This window comes from Helobdella robusta (assembly GCF_000326865.2).
Source record: "Helobdella robusta unplaced genomic scaffold HELROscaffold_5, whole genome shotgun sequence".
NCBI lineage: Eukaryota > Metazoa > Annelida > Clitellata > Rhynchobdellida > Glossiphoniidae > Helobdella > Helobdella robusta.
In genome coordinates this window covers 2,639,351-2,666,990 of record NW_008705254.1, presented here as the reverse complement: position 1 = coordinate 2,666,990, position 27,640 = coordinate 2,639,351, and the positions used below count along the sequence as shown (strand labels likewise).

Here is a 27,640-nt window from a genome sequence, read left to right as displayed (position 1 = left end):
AATATCAAACACAAATACTACAAAACATGAACCAAAGATAAAGGTTTGCAGAAAAAGAGCTGCAGAGGTATATATGTACAAACATTCAACCGTACACATTCACATGTGCTGAGATTTTGAACATGATGTAAAAAAAACTGACGATGATTTTTAAAAATTTGGCCCCAGCTATAAATAACAAAATAAATTTCTTACGGTTATCTACTGAGAAAATAATTCAAAAATTTCTTAAAAATAACTTTAAAAAAACGTTTAAAAATCCTTTTATATATAAAATAATAGATATAATTTGTGCTGCATGACTGTGTATGCTCTTAATAAAATAATACTGATTCTATATATGACTTTAAATAATGAAATAGTGTGTAAATATAATTAATTAAATTAATTAATTAATTAGTTAATGTATAAATACGTATACATACATGCCCACAACGAATAATAATGTTAATAAATAACTATTTATATAATTTATTATAAATTAACGTGCTACTTTAAAACGTCAAAATTATCATCTGATTTTTAATGTATTAAATAAATAAATAAATAGAAGAAAAATTAAAATGCCGCAACAAGCACAAATATACTTGAAATAAACTTAATCCAACTTGCTCAATAACACCTCTGATGATTCAGTATTAAGATAATTTTGTATTGTACATTATACTAGCATGTACCCGTGCATCCTTCGGTGTCTTCTATGCGTATGTACATGCACATGTGTATGTACATGCACATGCGTATGTGCATGCGTACATGCACTTTTGTGTGTATGCATTTTTCGTACAAGCACGGTTTTCATGTAAAAGCAAGTACACGTGCAAGTAACTCCAGTAACATGAACAACAAATATCGATTGTTGCTGTAACAACAACAACAACGATAACAATAACAACAACAACAATGATAATAATAATAATAATAATAATAATAATTATAGCAATAGTAATTGAACATGCAAAAATAACATATCTACACGTTCACGTCAGGAGCCATCGAGTAGGAAAGTCACATGACGTAAACCCCATCACTCGCGCTATATTACATCACATGCCATCACACTGTGACGTCACATGACACGGCATCAATAGAGGCCGCAGTCCCTCAAATTTGTGGCGACGATGACGTCGGTGACGGCGTCGAAGACGAACTGAATGTTGGTCGTATCGGTGGCGCACGTCTGGTGGCAGTAGACCTCTTTGTTGGCACTCTTGTTCTTTGATTCAAACTTCATTTGTATGTAACTGGCTGCCTCATCGTATGTCTGTTTACCTGCATATACAAGCAAGTCAGTCATTCGTTCATTCATTCATTCGTTCATTCATTCATTCATTCATTCGTTCATTCATTTATTCATTCGTTCATTCATTTATTCATTCATTCCTTTATTCATTCGTTCATTCATTCATTCATTCGTTCATTCATTCACTCGTTCATTCATTTATTCATTCATTCATTCATTTATTCCTGATAAACTACCAAGTCACACCGCATTGTGTGTGCTAAGTTAAACAGCATAAATATTTAATAGTTTCATTTTATATGAATTCTCCATTGCAAAAAAGACATGGATACTGTGAAAGAAAGACACAAAAACGTATTTAATAAAAAAAGAATACGCTGTTTAACGTTGTACAATAAATAAATACTTTACTAAAAAAAAACATACAAAATTAAACATCATTACGTACCAAAAGAAACAAACATACAAGATACAACATTATATAATGTACCAAAGGAAACAAACATACAACACTATGTAATGTGCAAATAGATACAAACGTACAACATCATGAAAAGTGCAAACAGATACAAACATTCAACATTATATAATGTGCAAACAGATACAAACATTCAACATTATATAATGTGCAAACAGATACAAACATAAACATTATGTATTTTTATTTATTTATTTATTTCCAAAACCTTGGACCAGAAGCCTACAGTAGGCTTGTATGGTCAAAAACAAAAATCAAACAGAAATAATCAAATCAAGTAAGTTACAGAAAATGATAAATCTGTCAATCAATCACAAAGTAAATTAAAATGTAAACAGATACAAACATACAACATTATGTAATGTACCAACGAATTCAAATATACATCCTATAATGAAATGTATTGAATGCCATACCAGTGTATTCTTTAAAGCAGATAACCAATGGGGATTTTTTAATTTTCTCTTCAAAGAGATCTTTTTTGTTGAGGAAGAGGATGATGCTTGTATCAGTGAACCACTTGTTGTTGCATACATTCTCAAACAACTTCAAACTCTCTTGCATTCGATTCTGAAGCAAAGAGTTTTATTTTATACACGTGCGTGTGTGTGTGTGTGTGTGTGAGTGTGCGTATGTGTGTTGCCATAACGTAATTACAATGAATAAGTACGGTCAGTACTCCGTCAATGATGATAATTAGTAAAGAAACCAGGCATCATCGTGTAGCAAACAATGAAAATATTTAAATAAAACTGAAAAGTGGCAATGTACTGTACTGTAACATACTGTTGTTTCATCTTCGTGGAGGACTTGATTGTATTCACTCATGGCCACGCAAAAAATAATGGCCGTCACATCCTCAAAACAATGAATCCACTTCTTGCGTTCTGATCTCTGGCCTCCAACATCAAACAATCTGGCGGATGGTGAATGATGGTAAGTGATGGTCTAGTGGTGATGAGTGATGATCTAGTGATGGTGAGTGACGGTCTAGTGATGGTGAGTGACGGTCTAGTGATGGTGAGTAATGGTCGAGTTTAAATGTTAGCTTTCAAACCAAGCCATCAAGCAAGCAGCAAGTTTACAATAAATAGATATAAGATTACTGTAAACAGTGCAAACTGATGCAGAGACTAAAAAGTAAGCTACTATATATAAAATAAATTGTCATTTTGACTGAAGACCAAGCTCAAACAGAAATAGCCACAAATTATTTCTGTAAGATGTAAAATGATTGTGTTTTAATTTTTCTTACATCTCCTAAAACAAACTTGAAATTAAGATTCTTGAAATTGAAGTGAACTTCAACAATGCCAGTTGTCTTAACTCGGATTCTCAGGATGTCTTGCTCTGTGGGAATGTAATCTCTTGAACCAATCCTGTCCAAGCTATCCAGGAAGCTTACGTGATTTCAATTTTGCAGCATAGTTTTATTAAACAGTTATATGCAGTTTAATATATCAAGTGAGTGCAACCATGTAGAAACAACAAATAAAAACATTTAAAACAGTCTGGCAGTCTGGAAAAATTATGAAATAAAACTTGCACAGCATTAATTCAATGCGTACTAATAATGTAATAATAACATTGAAATAATTCTGATGAGAAGAATTAAAGTAAGAAATAATCGAATAACACTTATTCCTATTAACCAACAATGAAAAAAATGTCAACCAAATAAGTTAATCAAATAACCAAAATAAGTTAATCAAATTGATGATAATGAACAAGGTAAGGCTCATACTATTGTGCAGAATCATTCAGCTGGAATTCATTAGACCTTGAAAAGCATTGCTGGATGCCTATGTGGACAGGAATGATTTCAGATAATGATTGATAATGGCTAATTTCAATTGAATTCACCAGTTAAATACAACCATCACCATCATTAAAAGCATCACTTACATCACATCTCCCAATTCATCATCTTCCTTCTAATCACCATACACCATCACCAACATCAGCAGTGGCATTGTAATCACCTTCATCGGCCCACAGTCTCTTCATAGTTTTCAAGAGTTCTTCAGAAAACTGTTCTGTATCCTCCATCCTCAACAAGACCTCTGTAACTATCTTGCAGTCCAGCTAAACGAATGTCGTGTGCGTGTGTGTGTTTGTGTGTGTATGTGTGTGTGTGCGAGCGCATTGCCTTCAAGTAACATTTCAAAACAAATAAAATAAAAAAATACACTCTGCAAAACATGCTACCAACAAAACTAAAAAATTACAACCAAGATAAATTTAATTTCTTTGATAACATACATATACATAACTCATTGTAGATATCACTTCATTCAATACATATCTTATAAAGTAAAAAACGAACAACACTCCCAATAACTTAACAGCAAACATAACAGGACAACATACTGAGAAATGAAATGTAATGGCTACCGTTTACCTAACAAGCACAACCATATTTAACATTTTAAAACAACTTTATAAATCTTTTATATGATACAATAAATAAATCAATAAACTTTAAACTAATGCATTAGACAGAAATTGAATCAAAAGACTGGTACAAAAATCTGACTTCAAGGGAGGGATCAGTGTAAGGAATATCAAGGAACTGCATGGCCCTGATCAGAGCAACCATGCTTTGAATGGTGTTGCTGAACACTACTGGTCTGCACTGTCGATTGTCTTCTTTCGTGAAACCACCTTCGTGTATTATTCTGGCAAACATTTCAGTAGCATAGGTAGGTTTCACAACACACACACAATACACACAATCACATACAAATATTTATACACATGAATGCATGCATAAATATACAGTGCGGCTCAAAATGATAGGAACGGTTGGTATTTTCCATTTTCTTCAAAACCATTGTGCCGAATTAATTAAAATTTTTACCCATAATTTTCAACATTTAAACAAACAATGAAACATAAGAAAATTATTGTTTTTAAAAAATATTAATTCAGATTATTCAAAAAATACGATTTTACAACAGGTCAAAATGATAGGAACGATTTTATTTTTAAGTTTAAAGCAGCAGTTTTAAAATAGTATGAACATTAGATCTCACCAAACGTTGTTTTGTTTGCATTAAGCGCGTTTTCGACTGATTTGAAATTGGTTAAAATTGTTTTTCATTATGGGCAAAGGGAAAAAGCTAAACAGAAACCAAACAATTCAAATTTTGACATTAAGATCCAAAAAATATAGTCTGGGAAAAATTTCAAAATCATTAAACGTTTCTAAAACAGTTGTTTTTAATTTTTTAAAAAATCCATTGACTTATGGAACCAAAAAAAGTACTGGCAGGCCACAAAAACTAACAAGAAGAACAAAGGCACTTCTAATTCGAAAAGCCTGTGAGGGTACAAGCAGTTCTCTTGAGTTGCTAAATGACTTACAATTAAACTGTAGTATCAGTACTGTAAAAAGATGTCTAAAGAAATGCAATTATTTGAAATTTGAGAAAAAAATCAAATCATTGCCACTGACAAAATTTCATAAAGAGCAACGATTGCAGTGGGCAAAAGATCATGTTACCTGGGATGGCAAATGGAAATTTGTTATCTTCTCTGATGAAAAAAAATTCAATCTTGATGGTCCAGATGGCAACAAATTCTATTGGCATGATGAGAGAAAAGAGAAAAAAAGATTTATTAAGAGGCAACAAGGTGGAGGGTCAGTCATGGTTTATGGTGCTTTTTCATTCAAAGGAAAAAGCCAACTGTCAATTCTTCAAGGACGCCAAAATTCTCAGGCATATATAAATGTTCTTTCACAATGTATGATACCTTTTGCACAGTCAAAACATGGAAAAAAATTTATATATCAACATGATAATGCCCCAATTCATACATCCAAAGCCACTAAAGAATTCCTAGAGACCCATAAAATTGATGTTTTACCATGGCCAGCATTATCACCTGATCTCAATCCAATTGAAAACTTGTGGGGGTGTTTAGTTAGACAAGTTTATGCCAATGGAAGACAATTTAAAAATCTAACAGATTTAAAAAATGAAATTTTAATGCAGTGGGACAAAATTGATGAAAATTTGTTAAAATCTCTGGGTAAATCCATGAATGCAAGGTGTCTAAGTGTTATTGAAAATAAAGGAAACAAAATAAACTATTGAAACTTATTCTATTTACTATACACTTTAAAAAATAAATTTTTTTTTCATTTGTTCCTATCATTTTGACCCAGCATTTAGATCATTAAAATCATTATTATTCTGTTATCTAAGACCTATAAAGCTTTAAACAAATTTGTTTACATTATTGTGTTTTAAATGTTAATAGAAATATACTATGTAAATATTATTTATTATGGCTCATTTGTTTTGAAGAAAATTAAAAAAATCCACCGTTCCTATCATTTTGAGCCGCACTGTATATATATATATATATATACACATATATAAATGTTCGTTGTTGTTTTAGCTTCTAACTCACAGGAAAGATGCAACATTCGTTGTTGATACAAGCAACAATGAATGTTGCATCTTTCCCGTGAAATATATATATATATATATATATATATATATATATATATGTGTGTGTGTGTGTGTGTGTGTGACGAGAGAAAATAAAAAGAAAGAGAGAAAGAGAAAGAGAAGAAAGAAAAAAGAGTGCAAGAAAGAGAGATGATGATGAGTAATGACTTGGATACTGAACAAATTGCAAATGTTAACCTCATCTGTTTCACAATTGTGCTTTTTCCAGATTCCCCAGCACCTATGAAAGTAACACAAACTAAAAAATTCATTTATTGAAAATAGCGGTAACTTGATAATGTAGGCAATATATTTAGAAAAGTTTCAGATTTGAATTTAAAATCAAACCAAGAAGTAGAAGCTTAATCTCTTTGGCCGCTTGCAAGCCATCTTCTTTTAAGGCCTTCTCAATGACTTTGCTCCTTTCCAGGGCCAACTTTTCCTCAGAACTTGTGGTGCAGCCCATTATTTTCAAGTGATGTATCTGCTATTTGTGCTATAACATAATAAATTAAGCAGACCATTAACTAAGAAGTAATAGGAAAAATTTTACACAACTTGAATAAATTACTAACTTTTTAAATATTTATGACGTGGTGGCAGTACAACGTTAATATAAAGTACCAGTACAGGTTTTATTTCCTGCAGCCACTCAATTCAACAAAATTTCAAATTTTCTTTTCTATGTAGTATAAATTTGCTGGATAAGATAGTTCCTCCTTTATTGTACAACAGTGCTTACTGTTTTCTGTTTCCAATGATATTATAGACTGTATATGTAAATAACATGCAGTAATATAGTAATTAGTTTTCAAGAAAAAATTTTAATCTACATGATCTGTTGAAAATCTGTTCAGTCAATAAATCAAATCAATGAAAAAAAAAACAACTATGAAGTAAGATCAATCAGCACAATGAAAAAAGTTCAAGTCTATTAAATTAATAGCATTAATTATATATTATAATTTTAAATAGTTGTTTTGCCAATTATGAAAGTAATTTCTGAATGCTATTTAATTTTAATTAATAAACTAACTGATCATCATTATAATTAGTTAATTAATTTATTTATTAAAATTTACTCTTATAAGATTGTTTTTATATCTTTTTTAATTCAAGTTGACCAAAAACTCTAATAAGTCTAATCTAATTCTAATAGCTAATAGGGGCTTCTAATGTCAAAATAAAATCTTCTAATATTAAATTAAAAAACGAACTTAAAAAAACAATAAAAAAAATACTAAACAAGTAAACACTAACTAACTAAATGCAACTCTAACTAGTACAGTACTGTACTGGCAAGTCTAAAAAATGCAAAAACCTCTTAGAGTCTAACTAATACTAAACTAAGATAAGACTTTTATAAAACTAAAACTAAACTAACTTAAAGTCTACTAAACACTAAAAAACTATTTTAAAAAGAAAAGACTAACAATGCATTCTATACTCAAGTAATATGGGTAGGTGATCAGTTCCCCCAAAAAATGTCACATATATAATACAAAAACAAAACAATTCTTACTTGGAAACTTGAAATCTGTTAAAGAGCAACTTTAAAATGAAAATGAAGAAGATGTTCGTGGTTGGATTGATGATGGCCCTACGCCATATTCATTCGTTGCTATTGCTAGTTTGTTGGCAAGACTTTTCCTAATTATATTTTTCGAACGCACCCTCATTTTAATTTATATAGCACAATTTTCATTTCGGTTATTCAGTATAAAATAAATAGAATATTCAACGTTTGAAACCTGCCAAAATGAACACTAATCATAGATAACAAATAATTTGTATTATAAATATATGTATATGACACTGATATATTTTAAAGTTGTTAGCCCAGCTTAAGAACTTCTAATAAATTTAGAGCATATACTTATACTTAGGAAACCTATCCTTGAACAGTTTTAGATAGAAATTTATGATGCTCAAAGTCTACTAATTTTAGTTCAAATTTACTTGACTTCACGTCATAAAATGATAAGCTAAAACGTCGTGCAATCTAAAAACTATTGTGCTAATTTGTTTTTGTAGAAAAGATAATTTTATTACCTGGGTATACACGATGTTGTATATATACGACCTCATGATAAAAACAGCTAAACATTTATGATTCCAGAAGTTCATTTTTATCTCAAAAAATGTTTTACGAGTTCAACATTTATCTTTGATAGCGTTGATGTTAATGGTTAATCGGACAAGGTTCGTTGATGGATTGTGTGTGCTCGTACAATGTGCTTCCGCTAATGAATGTCTGTTGCTGGTGTATTTGTGCATGTGTGAGTGTGTGCGTCTGAGTTTTTTGGTATGTAAGTTTATAGGTTCAACATATGTGCATTTGTTTTTAAAGTATTTAGATTAGTAACGCATGATGATCTGATGTAATTTTTTTTTTGTGATTTTCTTATAGAAATACATATCTGAGCAATGAACAGAGTGTAAGCATCAACATCTTCAAAAAAGATTAGTTTTTGATTGGAAAAATATTTGCTCATAAATTATAAATGAAAAATCGTTCAACAACTACATATTATAACTCCTCGTTTTATAACTGAACCTTATTTGATTCAAAGAGCTTAGTCATTGGAGCATAGACGGTATAGTATGTATGTTGCATTCGTTATACTCGAGCAAGCTGAGATAATGAATGTATAAATGTTGATGAAGATGAAATACTTGTTGAAAGGCTTGCAAGTGGATTGACTGCGAGGACGAGTATGACGATGATGGTTACCCTAATAAATTAACGAATAAAAAATAAAAAATTTCTATTTCGTCGATACATACATAAATTGTTAACGATTAACGAACTATACATAAACAATTTGTTTTTCTACCGTTATGAAAATCGTTAAGCACTGAAAAATAATATACAGTTCATATATTGAACAGGTTTACATGAATGGCATATATCTATAACACTATATAACTAAAATCTACTTTTGAAAATTGTATATAAACTCTCCACAGAATAGCAATAAATATATCCGTTTCTTTATTTTCTCTTGGAGATATTCATGTTTTAAAGTGTAAAACATTTCATAAATTAAATTATCTGGATTAAAATTCTCGACATTGGAGCTAGTAAGTTTTAAAATTTGTTTACGACTTAAATATTTCGATCAAATTTAAAATTTAATTTATTATATGGTAACTTTTTAGTTCCTATTTAATTAAACAAAATTTAAAAATCGAACTGATATTTTGAAATGTAACAGAGTATATGCGGTAAACTAAATTTTTAAAAACAACTTAAATAACATCGAGCTCAACTTTTGCAAAAAATTCAATCAGTAGTTAGTCTGCAGTCGAGTGATGACAAGCAAAGACGCTACGACGACACATGAAATGCCTTCCAATCAGATGTACGAAGGAGTGGCAGTGATGTACCTCGCTCTTCCCATGTCTCCCCTATCTATCCCCGTCCTTGGAAAGTGTAGTCTTCACGCACGCAACTTAATTCTCAGGTTTCCAAACTCAAAAATCGCGTTCGATTTGCCGAAAAGTCTCGGATCAAACTTGAAGACGAAAGAGAATCTTGAATTAGATCAGGAGTTTAAAATGGCAGGTCCTAATGGAGAAATGAAAGTCAGTTTGCTGTACGATTCTAAAATGGATGCATTCATTGGTAGAGGTACTGATTCATCTGAAAAAACAAAATATTTGACTTTTTTATTATTAAAGCCAGATAATAATCTATTAGCATCACTAAAACATATTTAAAAATTAACCGTTTAAAATAGTTATTACCCTGTTCTTAATTATTTTATTGATTGAATAATTCACTAAAAATTGTTAAATGTAAGAAATTATTAACAAATGTTGAGTGGGCAAAAGAATGGAAGCTTTGCTAATTTTTATAATTTGCAACAATGAACTCAAAAACAAAAAAAAGTTTTGTACTGCTCAGTTTTGATTTTCTAAACAGTCTGTTATTCTAAGTATATGGTTGAGTCATTATGTTTCTGTTTATACTATAATGTTGTAAACTTTAAACGCTCATTGCTACCAACATCAATGTTATAATTTTATTTCTGACACTAGTGTTGTAGCTTCCAACGATCGTCGAGTTATCGTTATTCCGTAGGTTCAAGATTTCCGATAGATGAACACAACTGCTTCAAACGCAAACTTAATTGAACGTTTATTTGAATACCAACAGTAATAGAAACATCAAACTAATCCAAGTAACTAAATAAATCATATTACGACTTCCAACCAAACATCGCTGTTAAATTTTTTAAACTGAAATATTTAAAATTTTTTTTAATATTAAAAATTTATTTATTTATTGGATGTCATATCTATCGATATATATATATATCCATGATCAAATCTCTAAGTATGTATAATAATGCAACGACTAATTAAAAATTATAAAGTTCTATGTAAATATTTACTTGTCTATGCACATTTGTCTATTATTTACCCCTAATTTCGTTATTTATTTGTTTACGTACGCGGTTGGACTCTCGGTCGTAGCTCGTGTTTATTGTTCTAATTTTCTTCCGGGAATTGAAGTTTTGTCAGACCACCCAAATGGCCGATAGCAGCATTTTAGAGTTACAGAGAAGATGCCACGAGGAAAGGGAGAGATTAGTAGATGCCATGATGAAAGAAGCCATGTTCCAAAAGAAATCAGTAAACCCATATTTTATTTTTAAATTTTTAATTAATTTTTTTATATTTATTAAATAATTAAAATGAAGTAAGCTATGTTTTTATTTTAATTTTCATTAATGTTGTATGATAGTATGTAGTTTTCTTAATTAATTCAAGCTTGTAATTGATTTTCTAAGTTTGAGTTTGTTAGCTAGAAGAAAGCTGATTGCTGAGAAGACACTTTTAGAGCACTTTTAGAAGACATGAGTGTTTCATTATATTTACTATATATATCAATATTGTTACATGTTATTTGCATTAACGATCAAATAAGCTACAAAATTGTTTGTAACATCAGTGTGTTGGAAAAATGAGAAAAATTTTTTTGATTTCATACTTCAATTAAATAATTGTCTTCATATTTTGTTATATAAACTTTTAGTGACAAATCAAAATATTTATTAATTCAAAAATTATGTTTTGTTTGTTTTTTTTTTTATAACGATTATCAACTGATTTGAAATGATGATTTAAATTTTTTTCCAACAGTTGAGAGACCAGATAAATTCTGATTACAGACAAAAAGTTCTTCTAGAGGTGACTATTATTATTTTTTAAATTAAAACATTAAATTTTCTTTTTTAATACTTTCCTATTTACTGGTAACCAGTCTGTAAATTTAACTTCAAGTGATTATATTTATTCATATTCATATTTATTCATATTATTTATTATCCATAGAGATCATTAGAAAATGTCCAAGAACTGAAGGATCTGTACGAAGATAAGGACGGGTTTGTGCCATTTTTATTCTTTTGTTGTTCAATAGTTTGTTGTAAATCAAGTAAGTATTGTCAATTTTTTTGTTAAATATTTAGACTACGCAAAGAAGAAATTGCAGCTCTGTCCGGTCCAAATGAGTTCACTGAGTTCTACAACAGATTAAAATCCATTAAGGATTTTCACAGGAAACACCCAAATGAAGTATTATTTTTCATCTGTTTTACCTATATCTTATCTTCATGAATCCTTAGATTTATTTTTCGCTGTCGTCATTGTAGAAAATCATTCATTAATATTTTCATCATCATTTCTGTTAAACAATATAAAACAATAATTCTTCTAGTGATTTTAGAGCTTTTCATGTCCATTAAATAACCTTCATTTATGAATAATCTTTTTTTAGTTTTCTCTGAATTAATTATTCTGTGTTGATATTCCTTCTTTTTTTTTTTTTTTGAAAATATTCTTCCATCATCTTGCTTTTTTATTTTTTGATATGAAAAGTTCATTTAAATTCAAAACCTTATTCGAATTCTCATTACATTGTTTATCTGATTTTTTTCTTAATTGTTCAAGTCTCATTTATGATGATTAACTTAATTCTAATATACATAATTTCATATTAATTAATTAATTAATTAATTGATATTAAATTACTTTTTAAATAATATTTACTATCCATTATAATTTAATGACATCATGATTACTTTCACTCTCAATTTGAATCAGATCTGTGTGCCAATGTCCATTGAGTTTGATGAATTGGCCAAAATTAGAGAAAATCCATCTGATGAAATGCAAGGTATCCATCCATATGACGTTCTCTATATGTTTCTGTGTAGTACATTTGTGTTATGAACTTTATTGCACATCTTATCTTGAGTAGTTAATGTTTACCATGTTATACGCCATGATGTGAGAATGGTATTGCATTGTTTTTGCTGTTTTGCAGCTAGTAATCTAATTTACATAACTTTGCAATTGTCTTTAAATGGTTTTAGTGGTTTTGTACACTTTTAAATTCTTGATGAAATTTTTATACAATTTTTATATGACCTATTATTAATGGATTGGTTTTCTGGTTGAAAGTACATTTCACAATTTTTGTTGATACATATTTAAAAATTTACGAAAAATTCACTCGTGCAGATCTCGTTCAGTTCACAGATGAAGAGGGTTATGGCAAGTACCTGGACATGCATGAGTGCTACAATAAGTACATCAACTTGAAAGGAGTTGAGGTTAGACTTCTTTTTTTGGGGGCTTTCATTTTGTTCATCATTATTTTGGATTCATTCTTACTGAAGGTAATTTTTTTAAAAAGTCCTATTTTATAAAATATTTGTGAATTTTAACTCTTGTGTACAAACATTCTTTAAACTGACTTTACAGCGTGTTGATTATTTGACATACCTTAATGTCTACGATCACTTCTTTGACATTCCAAGAGAAAGGAAGAATGCTGCTTACAAGGAGTGAGTGTTTTTTGTAAATAAGAAATTAAATGAAATTTATTAATACTTTTAATTCATGATTTAATTCCAGCTACTTGATGACACTGCTAACATATCTGGAGTCTTATCTGTCTCGTGTTAAGCCGATGCTCGATTTCAACGAAGTCTGTAATTTTCAACATTATTTTCATCAGTTTGATTATTACTTTATTTTAATGCAAATTTTCAATTGTATTAATAATTTTTTATTATCTTATAATTAATAATTTCCTCTCATTACAATAGATGACTTTGATTAGTTTAATAAAAATAACACATTTCATTTACACATTTTCGTGGTAAATAGGAATTGAGCATAGTGATAGAGGAGTTCGATAAGAAATGGGCGGAGGGTGCATTTCCCGGTTGGCCTGTACGTGATATCTTATTTTATCATTTTAATTTTATTACACTGATTTTATTATGCTATGAATTTTATGTTATCAATAAATATTATTAATCAATAATAAATCTTTAATGCATTTTTCAATTTGAAGAAAGAGACATCAGGTGCTTTGACACACTCAGGAGCTCATCTCGATCTCTCTGCTTTTTCATCCTGGGAGGTTGAATGCCATTATTATTTCTATTGTAAAATTTTATTACTTTGATTAATATTAAAAAAATTTTCAAATATTCCATTATTTCTCTCCTTTGTTCAAAATTATTTGCTATATTTGGATTTGTATGTAATTGTTATATTAATTAATTAAATTGCATATGAGGTCTACATACAGTCCTCCATGGTTATTTCATTATTTAAAACTGTTCCATGTTGTAGGAACTTGCTTCATTGGGTCTGGATCGGTTGAAGTCGGCGTTGATGGCACTTGGATTGAAGTGTGGAGGGTATGTGCTTATATGATGACTTGCTTGATTTTTTTTATTATCATCCCCGCTGATTTTATTTTTTGTTGGTGAATTTTTTTAACTTATAAAATGAAATATTACAATTTTTTGTTTTTATTGCATAGAACATTAGAGGAAAGAGCTCAGAGGTTGTTTGCCAGCAAAGGAAAAGAACTTTCAGAACTGGATGCTTCTTTTCTCGCTAAAGCCAAACCTGGCAAAGCTGTAAAGACAAAGTAATCATTCATGAAATACAGATTTTTTAATAATTATTTTTCTACAAAATGCTACCATATTTCAGTTATTTGAGATCTATTGACTATTTCTATTTTTTTGTTTCAAAAATTATAGTGATAAAAATTTGATGTATGACGATTTTCCTGCATTTACACAGAGAGTCAGAGATCCACAAGGAAATAGCATATATGGAAGCCCAAATATACCACTACAGTGAACTGTTGAGTGAGCAAAGAGCTGCCACCAGAGAAAACATTCAACGTAAACAGGCACGAACAGTAAATGAGAGAGAAGAATCAGACGATGAACAAATGTCAGACAACAATGACTCTGATGATGATAGTAATGATATTCCTTACAATCCCAAAAATTTGCCTCTTGGTTGGGATGGAAAGCCAATTCCATATTGGTTATACAAGCTGCATGGTCTCAACATCAGTTATACCTGTGAAATATGTGGAAACTACACTTACAGAGGTCCAAAGGTCTTTCAAAGACATTTTGCTGTAAGTATTCAGTTTTTGTGCTAGATATCATTTTCTTAAAAGCACCAGTTTCTAATTTGATCGACATTTTGTCCCATAAACTTAGGAATGGAGGCATGCACATGGAATGAGGTGCCTTGGTGTACCGAACACAGCACATTTTGCAAATGTCACACTGATCGAAGACGCCATAGCATGTTTGTACACTTCATTTTTTTAAACTTTATTTATAAGATAGTTACACAAAAACTGCAGATTATCTGCCTGCATCTAGTTCACGTATTTACAGAGGCATTACGAAAGTTATAGACGGAATTGACATAACCCTTTTCAAACGTCTCCCAATTTTGGAAATTTTAATAAAAAATTTCACTTCTAAAAATTTGGTTTCCTCAAAAATTTAACGTCTATAGAAAAATAATTTCCACAAAAAGATGAAATTGGAATTTTTTACAATTCTGAAAACATTTTAATAGGCATACCTACAACTTTGTAAAAATTAACCTGCTAACAAATTTTCATTCATACTTCATTGTTATCACACTTTAATTGTTTTATGTAGTTTTCTTTCACCCTTTTAAGAACATTAAAGAATTAAGACTAGTTTTTTTTATCAAGAAAATTAAAAAGTTGGCAAACCAGTAAACCCCAAACTTGCAAGCTTGAATTAAGTTATACCATTTTAAATAGTTTTAGTGTTATGCTTATGTTAGTTTTAAAACAAATTAAAATTCAGTGTAAAAACTAATTGTTTGAGATAACGATTTTTTGTTTCCTAGTATGGCAGAAGCTGAAAGCATCAAAGGATGTAGAAAGATGGAGACCAGAAACCGAGGTTAACAACTTGTAATTGAATTGGATTAGATTGAATTTTTTTTAAACTGGTGATAATTATTTAAAACTTATGAACTGTTGAATTCATTTATACAGGAAGAGTTTGAAGATTCCAGCGGCAACGTCGTTACGAAAAAAACATTCGACGATCTTAGAAGACAAGGATTATTATAAACTATCAACTGACAACATAAATTTTATTTACACAGATTGTTAAAAAATTATCCTAAACGTGTTTCAAATATGCCATACACAGATTATATGTGTTGACGGGATTTTAATGTTGATAAAACTACTTTTTAACAAGCACAATTATTTCAGTAATTAAATTCTACCATATAATTATAAGTACTCAAAACGTGCGTATGCTTATTCGATCATGCACAATTCAATTATAGTTCCAAACCAGCCCAACTGCCTGGTTCTTGCTTCTTCAGGTTGATTTCAACTTTTGAGGCTAATATTTTGACACTACTCTTGCTTGGATCAATAATCTGAAAAACAAAACATGGTTTTATTTTTCAAACGAAATTCACGAAACAAAACAATTCATGAACGGCAGGGTGCATGGTATATATGAAATTGTATGTTGTGAACTCACCCCTTTCAGTAGAATATCTTTATCAAAGACACTTCTTCCTACATCAAACACAATGTGAATGCAACACCGAACACCATTTACTTCCACTTTTGTCTTCTCTGGTGATGTCAGTTTTGAGAAAATTGTTATTGTAACATGAGATGGCGTTTGGTGCCAATCAAGCCGACAAGCCACCTTCTTTTCTTCGTCCTTATATTGAATGAAATGAACAAGTTCATTTTGTTATTCATAACAAAATGTGTAAATCGAATGTTTTGTCTTAAGAATGTGAGCTTGCAACCTTTTTTATCCACAGGTGTTGGCCAGTGGCACAACCAGACTGATTGAGAAATGAATTGAAATCTGTGGTCTTGATTTGACAACATGACCAATACTTCATGCTACAATAATGAATTACAATAAAAATAACTAAACCTGAATGATGGTACGTGTTTTTACAATGTTAATCAGCTTACCCTTCATGGAACACAGGAACGCCTGTATGGTACACACATATTCCATAATCACTTGACTCATCTTCATACGTCTGATAAGAGAAACATCTACTAAGTTACTTTTTCATAAAGCAATAAAAATAGTCAATTGAATAAGCTGTTACCGTTGTGCATCCATTATTCTTGCAAGAGGTTCCCTTTGGAATACCTGTACTTTCTGTTGAATAAATATCTATTTCATCATCCTTGATTAATGTAACCCGTGTAATAATAAGATGTTATTGAAATCAAAGTTTATATAGTTTTTCATGTTGACCAGAGATTAATGAGATTACCACAACAAAAAGTTAGGTGACAAATTGATATCAGGAAATCATTTTCTCTTATGATATGTCAATACAAGTTTATTAATTTTAAACAAGATGGTAAGAAAATAAGACATCTCATCTCACTATGCAATCAGTAATGTGGCAGGTTTTTAAAATGATTGGAAGGAGTAACAACAGTAGACAAATAGATACGAGTGAAGAAGTAATAATTGAATAAAAAAACAAATGGAAAACAAAACCTGCTTCATCTCCTTTATCCTTCAACTCCAGTTTGCTGAGTTCTTTTTTCAGAGTTTCCCTCACTGCATCAGCAACATTAATCTGCAATGTGACAAGCTGTTCATCAGAAGATGGTCTTTCTACCGGTTGCAAAGGCTTTATTGTAACTTGCTTGAAGTCTTCAGTGACCTATTATAATTATTAATTGAAGGATAATTTTAATAAAAAAATACATCATCAAAAAAAAAACAACCACCTCAGGCACCATTTCTTTTATTGTAGGTGCTGATTCAACTATAGGTTTGACATTGCTGTGGAAACCAGTTGTACAACCAGGTATATTGAGAAACTCTGTAAAGTCAGTGCTCCTCTTTTTGCAACATGACCAACCTTTCAGAGCATCATGAAATATTGGGCCACCAGGATGGAAACGGCACGAATCTTCAAGAAAAGAGAATTGAAAAAAATATATTTATAATGATGCTTCTTAGCAAATAAGACAACAGTGGATTAAAATGATAAAATGTTAATTATGTTTTATATTGTAAAAATATTTTTCATTCATATTGAAATAGTTGTTCTATAATTAATTTTTTCCCTTTATAATTTCTATTCATAACTAACTGCTTTACTTACTTAACTAATTAATTAAAATATTCAAGTCGTGATGTGGTCTGATGTGATAGTAATGCTGATGTGTGGTGACAGTGATGTGATGTGTGTGTGATAATAATTGGCTAATCCTTATCTAATCTGATTGATTCTGATCTGTGAAGTGATATAACAACTGATGGCCACAAAAAATACCTTCTTTATTTTCTGAAGCTTTAAATTTCATGCCGCAACCTTTATTGTAACATGTAAGTAGTTCTTCCATGGCTGCCAGTGAACTCCAAACGACCAGCCACTAAGCCCGACTAGAGAGAAACTGCCCGAGGGACGAGTGAGTGTAAAAGTAAAAGAAAACGCACACCACACACAACGGTAAGATGGGCCAACCAGACTAAATTGCATTTTGCATTCGATTTGTTAAAATTTACAATTTGTAATTCAGTTTAATAAGATAAAATCGTGTATTAATAATTACAATAGACTTATGAAAAAATATTTATTATATATATTAAATATTTTAAAAAAAATTTTGCATTAACTTTTAAATATTTCAAAATTTCATGCATAACTTTTTTAGGGGATGTAGAAATACTGAGTTGATCTCGAAAATTATCAGGCATAGAAAAATCGAGAATTTTCCATGCTCAAAAATCAAATCTCCAGCCAACTGTTCCTAGTTGCTCGCTTTGTGTTCAGTTTCTTAATTTATTTTTTGTAATTAAATTAACCAATTCCATTTAAAATTATAAATGGTCACAAAAATTTACTAAATTAAAATAATTTTTGAGTATTTGCTTAGTCTTTGCGCCTTTACCGGATAAAGGCTGTTTGAATAAAGATAAAACGCTTTCTGTCATTTACACAGACGCTAGCCACAAATTGTCACGACTTTAGAGTCTAAAGTTTAGACATTTTGAGATATTTAATATTTTTATTCTACTATTTAATATTATTTATTCAACCGTAACGGCGTGAGTATACAATATACATACAGACACTCAGCAAAAAAATGTTTAACCGCTTGATGACCACGTCTTACAGATATGAGGCGAAGCCAATGCCTGATTCCTACTATTATTTCAGAAGAAAAATGGATGAAAAGATACAATTAAGTTCATTTATTTTTTTACTATTACTTTCGGTTCAGCTTTGCGTAACCAAACTATCATGCTGAGTTGGTTTGACGTTTACGCCGGCACCTACCTAAATTTACTTGTGACATCTTTTTGAACTCGTCTTTAAATAACATTAAATTAAGATTAACAATAAATAATTGAAAATTGAGTTTAATACATTTTTAAATAGAAACCTTAGCTATTATATTTAGGGTTTTGGAAAAATTGGAGAAGGTGAAGTGTTGATTTAAATTTTGCAGATGGAAAGAAATAGACAACCTGAATCTACTTCCAGATCTCACATAGATTTTGATACATTACAACAAAGAGTGTAAGTTTAATAAGCCAATTTTTATTAGTTCAGTTGAAATATTGTTTCATTACAAATTTTAAGATTGGAAAGCTTTCAATTACATAAGACCATCGCAAAAATTGACAAAAATGTAGCTGCACCAAAACACAGGGCAGAGATAGAGTCAAGGAAAAATGGGCCTTATGCTTGGAAAGCCAATTTGATGGTAATACAATTTGTAAATTGTTGCATGTTGTTGTGACCTTTTTTTGTCTGAACATGTGCTATTAAATTAAACTAATGCATCTGCAGTCATGGTAAGTCAAGTTTGCCATATTCTCTCTACAATTTTCAGTTTTCTAAATCATGCACCCAAACTAAACCAGAATTTTATCTGCTTAAATTATATTTTTCTAAGCTTTTCTTTTTCAACTAGCTTCCCATTTTTACATTGCATTTATATTATTGATAAGAAATAAATCTTTTCCAACTTTTTGCACTTGTTTAACAAAAACTTTTGTTTCTGTTTAAAGAATGCTGTAAAAATGTAAAGTGACCAAATTTGTTTTCTAAATGCAAACATTAATTTAAATTTGAAAATTATTTATAGGTTAGACAGGCAGCTCTCAGGATTCTTTTGAATAAAGAATACTCATGTTTTGGAAATGAATTGTTAAAAATGGGAATATGTTTAAGTAAAAACTAAACTAGTAAAAATCAACATTTAAAAAATTATTTCATCAGTTTTTTTTATTGTATTTTAGAAAGTGTATGTGCAATGAAAATCTGTGTATTTGTGTTGTTGCATTAAAAATAAACAGAAAATCATAAGTTTAAAAGTCAGAGAACTATGAGTTGTTTCGGTAAATGGCTGTTGTGATGGGCACTTTATCACTGTTTTCTACTGTTTGTATTAGAATTTTGGTGGCATCTGTTTCGAATACTACTACTGGAGTCTTATGAGAAGACATAGTTGTGGAATTGCTTTCCTGAAACAGAGAAGTTATGACGCCAGCTGAATTACTTTTAGCACAGCCCTTAGCAAGTATGCACAGACCATGAGGATCAGCAATTAAAACTCCTGTGGCACCAGAGTCTAGGAGCTCTTGGGTGTGTTTCATCATAGGCTTTTCCATTTAACCTAAATTATGCATAAAAAGTAAAAACAAATACTTCATTTGTTAGTAAAAATATAAAAATAATATTAATATTTATTATTAATTATAATAATTTATATTTTATTAACAAGAATGTAATTAGATATTTTTATTTATAATAGTAATTAATAATTGTGGGTAGTTTAAAAAAGTTCAGTTTCATTATTTACAAAAAAACTTACCTTGCTGATTTTAGAAAGTATTTTTGTGAAAATCAAGGCTTTTGTAAGCACTTTCGATTTTTTTCGACAGTCAATTACTCTCTAAGTTGTAAATTTTAAAAGTGAACTGATCATCACTTGTGCATGTGATGATCGTTTGGCGCTTGATTAAATAAATGGAGCCTGTTGAATTCAGTTAAATAGCGTATGATATACATATGCAGGACACTATACAAATGATATGTAGACATATACAATTAATTCGACGTACATCACAAATGAGTTGAACTATAACATATTCTGCGTTTAACTTCGGTTATGTTATACCTATGATGTACACCCTAAATGCCAATAGTCAAATATATCTAGATCATTCCTAGAATCTGTATGCCGCTTGATCGTTCCGAACAGGAGTGCCGGTGTCGACGCATTTGTTTTGGTGATATTCATCGTGGGAAGAACACGACACGTCCGAATTTTCATGACAGATACTTTGAAACAAACGTATTTTAATGATACTACAATTATAAATTAACAACATGCTACATTCGTGTACGCGAAATATTAATGAACTTTTTAAAATTAAACACAAATTTATAATCTCCTAAGCATAGTTGACATAAGAGCAACGTAATTATTGTACGTCACACGTCGACCGGAGATGAAGGGAATGTAAAATGCCCTGAATAATGCGTCTGATCTGAAAAATAATACAGCGTAATCATCTTAAGTCAGAATGATGAATCTTGGGAAATATACAAAATACTATAAATCATAGAAAATTTTCCAACTTTGCAGAATCCAGGAACGATTCGCTGAATATTATTTTCCATCTGTCAGTAGCTTTTGCGTAATTGGGTTCTAACTTGGTATTTTTATTATTGTCTACATCAATTAAGAAATGACATGCTGATAACTGCACCTGCAAATAGAAAAAACCTCGTTTATTCGAAAATCAAAATGAAACTGTATGGGAGAATATAACAAAATCTAACATATCTATCGACTTCTTCTAAATTCATATCGTTCATGTTAGTAGGGATAATCATTGTTGCATTCGCGTCTGTTGAATATTCGTTAGGTAATTGTCCCTTGAATTCCGATTTTAAAAATTTCAAACGAGAGCTTAAAATTTAAATAAATCAAATTATTATATTGATAACGTTCAAGCGAATTATAACCAAACTATATATCACAGTACAAATAAGACCATTCGACATGTTTGTGTTCAAAAAATATACTAGAGAAGACAAATATAGATTGTGAACCATTTTGCACACCCAAAAGCAACTTTTGAAATATTACATCAGAAAAATAATGAAAGAAAAGTTAACTCTTGCAATAATTAAACTGAGTAAGAGACTGAAAACGAGTTTGAATGTTAGAATTCAATACTTGTTAGGAAGAAAAAAGTGACTGGGAAATCGGTACCATTCCTTGCCAACACAAATATTGAGTATATTTTGATTGCTTGTTTTTTTGTCACCATGCTTGCTAATCCATGTAAATTTATTTTCCAGTAACAACTTGTTCAAATTTGAATAAATTTTCAGAGGAGCATGATAACCTTTGTTAAAAAACAAAATTATTAATAAAATAACGACAAAAAGAAGAATCTGAAAGCCAACTGCAAACCATTGTGAAGGGAAAATATTCTTGAAAGCGCGAAAGCTACAAAAAATGCAGAAAATATCGCAGTCAAAATATTTGTAGATGACGTGTGATGTCGAAGATGGGCGGTGGCAGTCTTCGTTGTTGCAATCAAATAATGTACAAATCTCTGTACGTTCGTAATAAAAAGTCCAATGTTTTACAAAAATAATAACAGTAAGCAACTTAATATTGTATTAAAAGAAGCACTGACCTGAATGTAGTCAATTGTAATAGCAGCACACAGACATATCAAAGGATACATTGGAAAAAGAAATCGTTCTTCCTATTGAAATATTTTTAATTTTCATTCAATACTATGAACAACTTTTAATTAATAGCCAAACGTGACTCAAACGAATAAAAATGTTTCATCCATATTCACACTTTAAAAAGCGCTTATAATTCACAGCAGAGCATTAATAAACTGTTAGTAATTTTTAATTCTAAAACAATTTCATCAAGTCAATCACAACTAATAACTTTATGAGGTCTGGTGAAAAAGACAGCAATCCAGATGTACATGCCTAGTATTGATGTACTGTCACCTTAGAAAAGATGGTTTGAAAAATTTGATATTAATTGAAATATAATATATATGAATCAAATGCCGTAGAATAAAAATAAAAAATGGATCAAACCTTTTAGGAAGTTGTATTTTCCTTTAACTAAAGAGTCAATTAACTGAAAAAATGTCAACAAATTAAAAGCTTGATAATTTTTTAAAGTTATTAAATAAAAAAGTTCACCAACCAAAATAGGCAGAGAAATTAAGGCCAGAGGAAATGCAAAGTTGAAATTTAAGAAGGAATTGAAAAAGTAGAAAGTCCAGGGCTCAACACCTATGCGTTGAATTGATTCATTAGGTTCAGAATTATTGATGAATTAATTAATTTATTGATCAATGAATTAATTAATGAACAAATATAACAACTTATGATCTTCATCGTGATTACCTTCAACTCAATGGCATGTTTGTTGATTAAAAAGTTATTCGCTTTGGAACATAATAATCTAACTCGTTCACTTATCTTCAAACTCAACTTGCTTGATTCATATTCTTTTTGGTCTCAAATAATCTAATCACATCTTTCAGCTTACATTTGTGGTCAAAGTGTCAGAAATGAGACTTTTTACAGGAACCTAAAATTTTAGAGACTGATCATATGATGAATGCACGAAAAACGGCCAATAATTTTTTAATTTATCCATCTGCACACGAGTAAGGTTCATAATTAAATGTAGTTTCCAAACGATAAGTTGCATATTTTTTAAAAAGTCATAAATAAACAAACATTCATGATAAAACAGCAAAGAGAATTAAAAGCGGTTACATTAATATTTTCAAAAACTTATATTTTTCGCTCTCGAAATGATAAGATATTTATTCATTTTATTTCACCAGATTAAAATTAGCACAAAATACAAATGAAATGAAAATTAAATCCACCCTTCAATGATGATAATCGATAATTATTAAAAAGATGTTAACAAATTTCAACTTAACATAACAAATCCACCAATGCAACTAAGAAATAAAAACAAATACAGCAAATAATTTTAAAATATAATAAAAAAATTTACCATACAGATCAGGGCCATGTTCACTGAATACATTGTACAGAATTATGTTGAATGGAGCCACAACCAACTTGCCATAGTAATATGAATCAATTAGGATCAAAGGAGTCTTTAATGATTATAGTTTTTTAATCTTAAAAAAACTTAACAATTCAAGAAATTATTTCAACAAAATAAAAGTTTAAATAAAATTTTAAAAATCATTATTCAAACGAAGAAAACAGTAAATAAAAAACAATTTTTTAAATACAAATAACCCACCAGACAAAGAATCAAAGCTACTATGGACCAAAAGACAAATTTCAAAACTTTTCTCTGAAGAAATACCATATCAAACGCAATTGGCACACTGAAATGTTTTTAACGTTAGTTCTGTTGCATATGTAAATAATTTTAAATATTTATAAATCATTAAACCTCTTTTTGAAAAAGACTATTTTAAAAAACTATAGTAAAAGCTTTCCAAACGTTCAATAACAATTTTCTTCTCGAAGTATTTTCACAGTATTCAACATCAATAAGTACTATCTTTAACAAAAAAAATTCAAACAAATAATAATTAACTTAACCCCAATGCAACTGCAAAAGGCCAGCCTAGCAGAGAGCCAAAAGCAACGAAGAATATGGAGAGTGCATATGAATGGAAGCACCACCAACAAGACCACGACAACATGGTCGTGTACATGGTGAACGAGCTAGGCAGGAAAGCAGTTGATGATATGAACATTCCTGGGCTAAACATCATTACCAGGAGGCATAATCTGCTTATGTTGTTGCCATATTTATACTGGATGGATCTGTTTTGTGAGTTTTAAAATGTGAAAAAAACTTTTGCTTTAGTTGTAAAAAAAATTAGACTTTACCATCCAACAAGCAAATAATATGTATGATAAATTTGAAAATAATTTGAAAATTCAACATATTTAACACTTAAAATACTGTCATGTATGTTGCAATTTAGTATGCATTCAAAAAAATTTAAGAATAAAGCCATGCACTTTAAACGCTCGTTACTACCAATACCAATGTTATAACTTCAAAAAGTTCTATATTTCTAACACCAGTGTTGTAGCTTCCAACGATCGTCAAGTGTTCATTATTCCGTAGGTTCAAGATTTTTGATAGATGAACACAACTGCTTCAAACGCAAACTTAGTTGAACGTTTATTTGAATGCCAACAGAAATAGAAGCACTAAACTAATTCAAGTAACTACGTAAATCACAATCACGACTTCGTTTCAAACCTCGCTGTTGATGTCACTACTCACTGCCCCTTATATGGCCTCTACAGTAGATTTTTACAATCTTTTACAGTATGAAAAGATTCTATGGTTTACAATCAATGACAAATAGCGAAGATAACAAATATAACAAGATAACAATTATTAATTATATAGTGTAATTCCACCATTCCAGCGATTACAACAGTATGTTGTGTACTATTTATATAAGCTTCATTTAAAAATGTTTCAACAACGGAAAATATAATTATCACTTGTAGAAGAAAGTTTCACAGATGACACAAACGATTGCCAGGAAACACCTCAAGACAATGAACTGCACTACCTGACAATAAATGCCCACGCACACATATATTGAAGGTACACGAATCACTATAAGTTATATACATACATAATTGATTAAGTATATAATTAGAAAAAATGAGTTAAATAAAAAATATACACATAGCATCCACACACCTTGTCATATTTTAAAAAATGTTCAATTAGTTTAAGAGGCCAAGCATAGAGCCAGAGATAAGCATATGATCTGATTGCATAGGCAGGAGAGTATTCCCACGTTTGAAATCCGTAATTGTGCAGTAAAAAGTGGGTCTGGTATGATATTGGAATATTATGCTGTATTCAACAAAATTTGCCTGACTATGCAGAAGCTAATTCATTACAAAAACAAACTCTAAATAAATAAAATATTGTTTAACATAACTGATAATAATAATTATTTATTCTTCCACTAACTAACTCAAAAAATAAAAAATGTTTAACATTTAATAGATGGAGAATGAACATTTTTTTTATTGAAAACATCTGAAAATGAGTATGATAGAATTACAGGTTCCCAATAATTGTAGGTCTCATCGCAATCAGAGATGTTGCTCCAAATGGCTGAACTGAGTCGAGCAGACAGGAGAACTTTGAATGCAGTGTGCAATGAAGGACTCCAGCACGGATCCACATCTGCAACACCTTTCTTTGATTTCAATTCATGGTCACCATCATCATTCTGCTTCCTGAATAAATATAAATAAACAAATAAAAGAAAAAAAACAAGATAAAGGAATAAAAAAATTAATATAAAAATTTCCTGATTAAGTTTGACATTGTGGTTTGATTTATTTCTAAAAAAAACATTAACAAGGCCATCATATATACTTCTGACTCAGTCACCCACATAATACTTTCAAAATCAATGTTAAAGAATAAAATCAACCATCACAAAGCATCAGCAGGCATAAACAATTTAATTTAATTTTATATAATTGCAGATTAACTACAAAACTGTCCAATTATTAGATAGCACATTCATTATATAACTACCAGTACCAAAATATTTCCATTTCCAATTCCATTTCCCACAGAAAAAAAAATTTGTTAAGAAAACTGCCTTGTTAGATAAAAATGAAAGTAGATTTTATTTAATTTTTAATAATTTTCTGAAGTTACTAACAATTATAATGAATTTATACTTTATTTATTTTATAGCTCATATTCATATTTAAAATTTAATAGTATTTGACTATTTATCATTTGACGTTTTAACCACTTCAGAAAGTGTACTGCTATAGTTTATCTCTATTCTATAATTATTTATTAAATAATAGTCAATAAATTTTATTAGTGATACAAAGTATAAAATAAAAATTGGTTTCTTGCATAATAAATAATGAATAAAAATAAAATAAGAGCTAGAAACATTTAACTGAAGTTTTTATTTTGCAAATTATATTAACCTGATAAGCATAAAATTGCAAAATAAGTCAAATCATATTTATTTTATAATAAAATTGTTATTAAATAAATATTATAAAAATAAAATATAATATGGAAATTTAAAAAATTAAAATGAACGTTTCATCCGTTAAGTTCCAAAAATTCAACCAAAAATCTATTTTTGTTTATAAGCTATAGGAAAAAGGATGAAAAATGATGATCACTTTTTTCGATCGGCGTGTCGAATCCTCCTGACTGTTGTCGCCATTATATCGCCATGAGCGTTGAATACATAGACAACAGCTTGTTAATAAAATTTAAAATTAAAGAAAAGAACCATAGAAGACAAAGGTATGGTTCTATCTATTCTAATTATATGGTTTAAATTTATACCAAATAAAAGTAATTAATTACCATATTGAATAACAATTTAAAAAAATGAAATTTTAACATTTTAAATAAAAGCAATATTCCGTAATTAGTAAATATACTATCGTAACTTTTGACTCGAACGATAAAAAAAATCACCCTCCATCTTCCCTCCAGAAGTAAGCTCCATGTTTGACCGTTGAAAGTGAGCGAAGGCCGTTATATTTATTCTAGTTATATGTATCAAACATTATCTTATTGAACAAAATTAATAAAGATACTTTTTCTAAAAATTTAAAAAATTCTCAATTTGATTTCATTGCGATATCGATGATGATGATTGTGACCTGACTAATTAAAAAACATCAAATAAAATTTATAAAATAGGATGGGTATATCGTTGCGAAATCGTTGGGGGAAATGACGTCAGGTTAACAGTAGTTATTTCAGTGGATGGTAGTTAATCAGCCTGTATAAAGGTTTTATTCAATTCCTATCAAATAAATTTGACCAAATATCGTACGCAAGCAAAACTAAATAAATAAATATATAACTAATGTTATAATGTTGTATTTACACATTCAAATTGTACAATTGTGTTATGGTTTAGTTTCAAATTATTTTGAATTCTCTCGAATATATATATATATATATATATATATATATATATATATATATATATATATATATATATATATATATAT

The 27,640-nt window shown here is 29.7% G+C and overlaps 7 protein-coding genes across 7 annotated transcripts in view; 3 read left to right on the top strand and 4 right to left on the bottom strand.

Moving 5' to 3' along the window:
• Window positions 1-873: 873 nt before the first annotated feature.
• HELRODRAFT_95386 (hypothetical protein) lies at window positions 874-6,647 on the bottom strand (the record flags this gene model as incomplete). Its single annotated transcript, XM_009027012.1, has 9 exons — window positions 874-1,272; window positions 2,138-2,291; window positions 2,508-2,637; window positions 2,993-3,121; window positions 3,466-3,523; window positions 3,704-3,806; window positions 4,258-4,399; window positions 6,380-6,422; window positions 6,530-6,647. The coding sequence occupies 9 exons, from the start codon at window positions 6,645-6,647 to the stop codon at window positions 1,085-1,087; spliced, it is 1,065 nt and encodes a 354-aa protein (XP_009025260.1). The 3' UTR covers window positions 874-1,084.
• A 2,882-nt stretch (window positions 6,648-9,529) lies between these two features.
• Window positions 9,530-10,321, top strand: HELRODRAFT_163352 (hypothetical protein; the record flags this gene model as incomplete). The annotated part of the gene is made up of 2 exons (XM_009027240.1): window positions 9,530-9,769; window positions 10,226-10,321. The coding sequence occupies 2 exons, from the start codon at window positions 9,530-9,532 to the stop codon at window positions 10,319-10,321; spliced, it is 336 nt and encodes a 111-aa protein (XP_009025488.1).
• Window positions 10,322-10,720: 399 nt separating this feature from the next.
• On the top strand, window positions 10,721-15,638 carry HELRODRAFT_68394 (hypothetical protein; the record flags this gene model as incomplete). The annotated part of the gene is made up of 16 exons (XM_009026975.1): window positions 10,721-10,822; window positions 11,333-11,380; window positions 11,525-11,577; window positions 11,662-11,767; window positions 12,296-12,368; window positions 12,716-12,807; window positions 12,959-13,041; window positions 13,112-13,184; window positions 13,367-13,432; window positions 13,557-13,625; window positions 13,841-13,908; window positions 14,034-14,144; window positions 14,303-14,651; window positions 14,737-14,827; window positions 15,410-15,465; window positions 15,561-15,638. The coding sequence occupies 16 exons, from the start codon at window positions 10,721-10,723 to the stop codon at window positions 15,636-15,638; spliced, it is 1,518 nt and encodes a 505-aa protein (XP_009025223.1).
• Window positions 15,639-15,856: 218 nt separating this feature from the next.
• Window positions 15,857-17,924, bottom strand: HELRODRAFT_68024 (hypothetical protein; the record flags this gene model as incomplete). Its single annotated transcript, XM_009026928.1, has 8 exons — window positions 15,857-15,958; window positions 16,066-16,254; window positions 16,346-16,445; window positions 16,521-16,591; window positions 16,664-16,716; window positions 17,068-17,236; window positions 17,304-17,488; window positions 17,855-17,924. The coding sequence occupies 8 exons, from the start codon at window positions 17,922-17,924 to the stop codon at window positions 15,857-15,859; spliced, it is 939 nt and encodes a 312-aa protein (XP_009025176.1).
• A 1,990-nt stretch (window positions 17,925-19,914) lies between these two features.
• On the bottom strand, window positions 19,915-20,202 carry HELRODRAFT_67787 (hypothetical protein; the record flags this gene model as incomplete). The annotated part of the gene is made up of 1 exon (XM_009026888.1): window positions 19,915-20,202. One exon carries the CDS (start codon window positions 20,200-20,202, stop codon window positions 19,915-19,917), a length of 288 nt encoding a protein of 95 aa, XP_009025136.1.
• A 776-nt stretch (window positions 20,203-20,978) lies between these two features.
• Window positions 20,979-25,800, bottom strand: HELRODRAFT_68493 (hypothetical protein; the record flags this gene model as incomplete). Its single annotated transcript, XM_009026992.1, has 13 exons — window positions 20,979-21,084; window positions 21,176-21,306; window positions 21,380-21,509; window positions 21,780-22,055; window positions 22,199-22,320; window positions 22,518-22,575; window positions 22,720-22,876; window positions 23,619-23,724; window positions 23,877-23,964; window positions 24,185-24,412; window positions 25,112-25,182; window positions 25,317-25,451; window positions 25,690-25,800. Coding segments are annotated over 13 exons (1,719 nt in total), but the record flags the coding sequence as incomplete, so codon positions are not given.
• A 1,044-nt stretch (window positions 25,801-26,844) lies between these two features.
• Window positions 26,845-27,640, top strand: part of HELRODRAFT_163348 (hypothetical protein) — a gene marked incomplete at both ends in the record, with an annotated part of 2,682 nt that continues 1,886 nt past the window's right edge. The window contains 3 exons of the mRNA XM_009027239.1: window positions 26,845-26,918; window positions 27,114-27,115; window positions 27,324-27,366. Coding sequence (XP_009025487.1) covers window positions 26,845-26,918; window positions 27,114-27,115; window positions 27,324-27,366 — 119 coding nt within the window. The remainder of the gene's footprint in view (window positions 26,919-27,113; window positions 27,116-27,323; window positions 27,367-27,640) is intronic.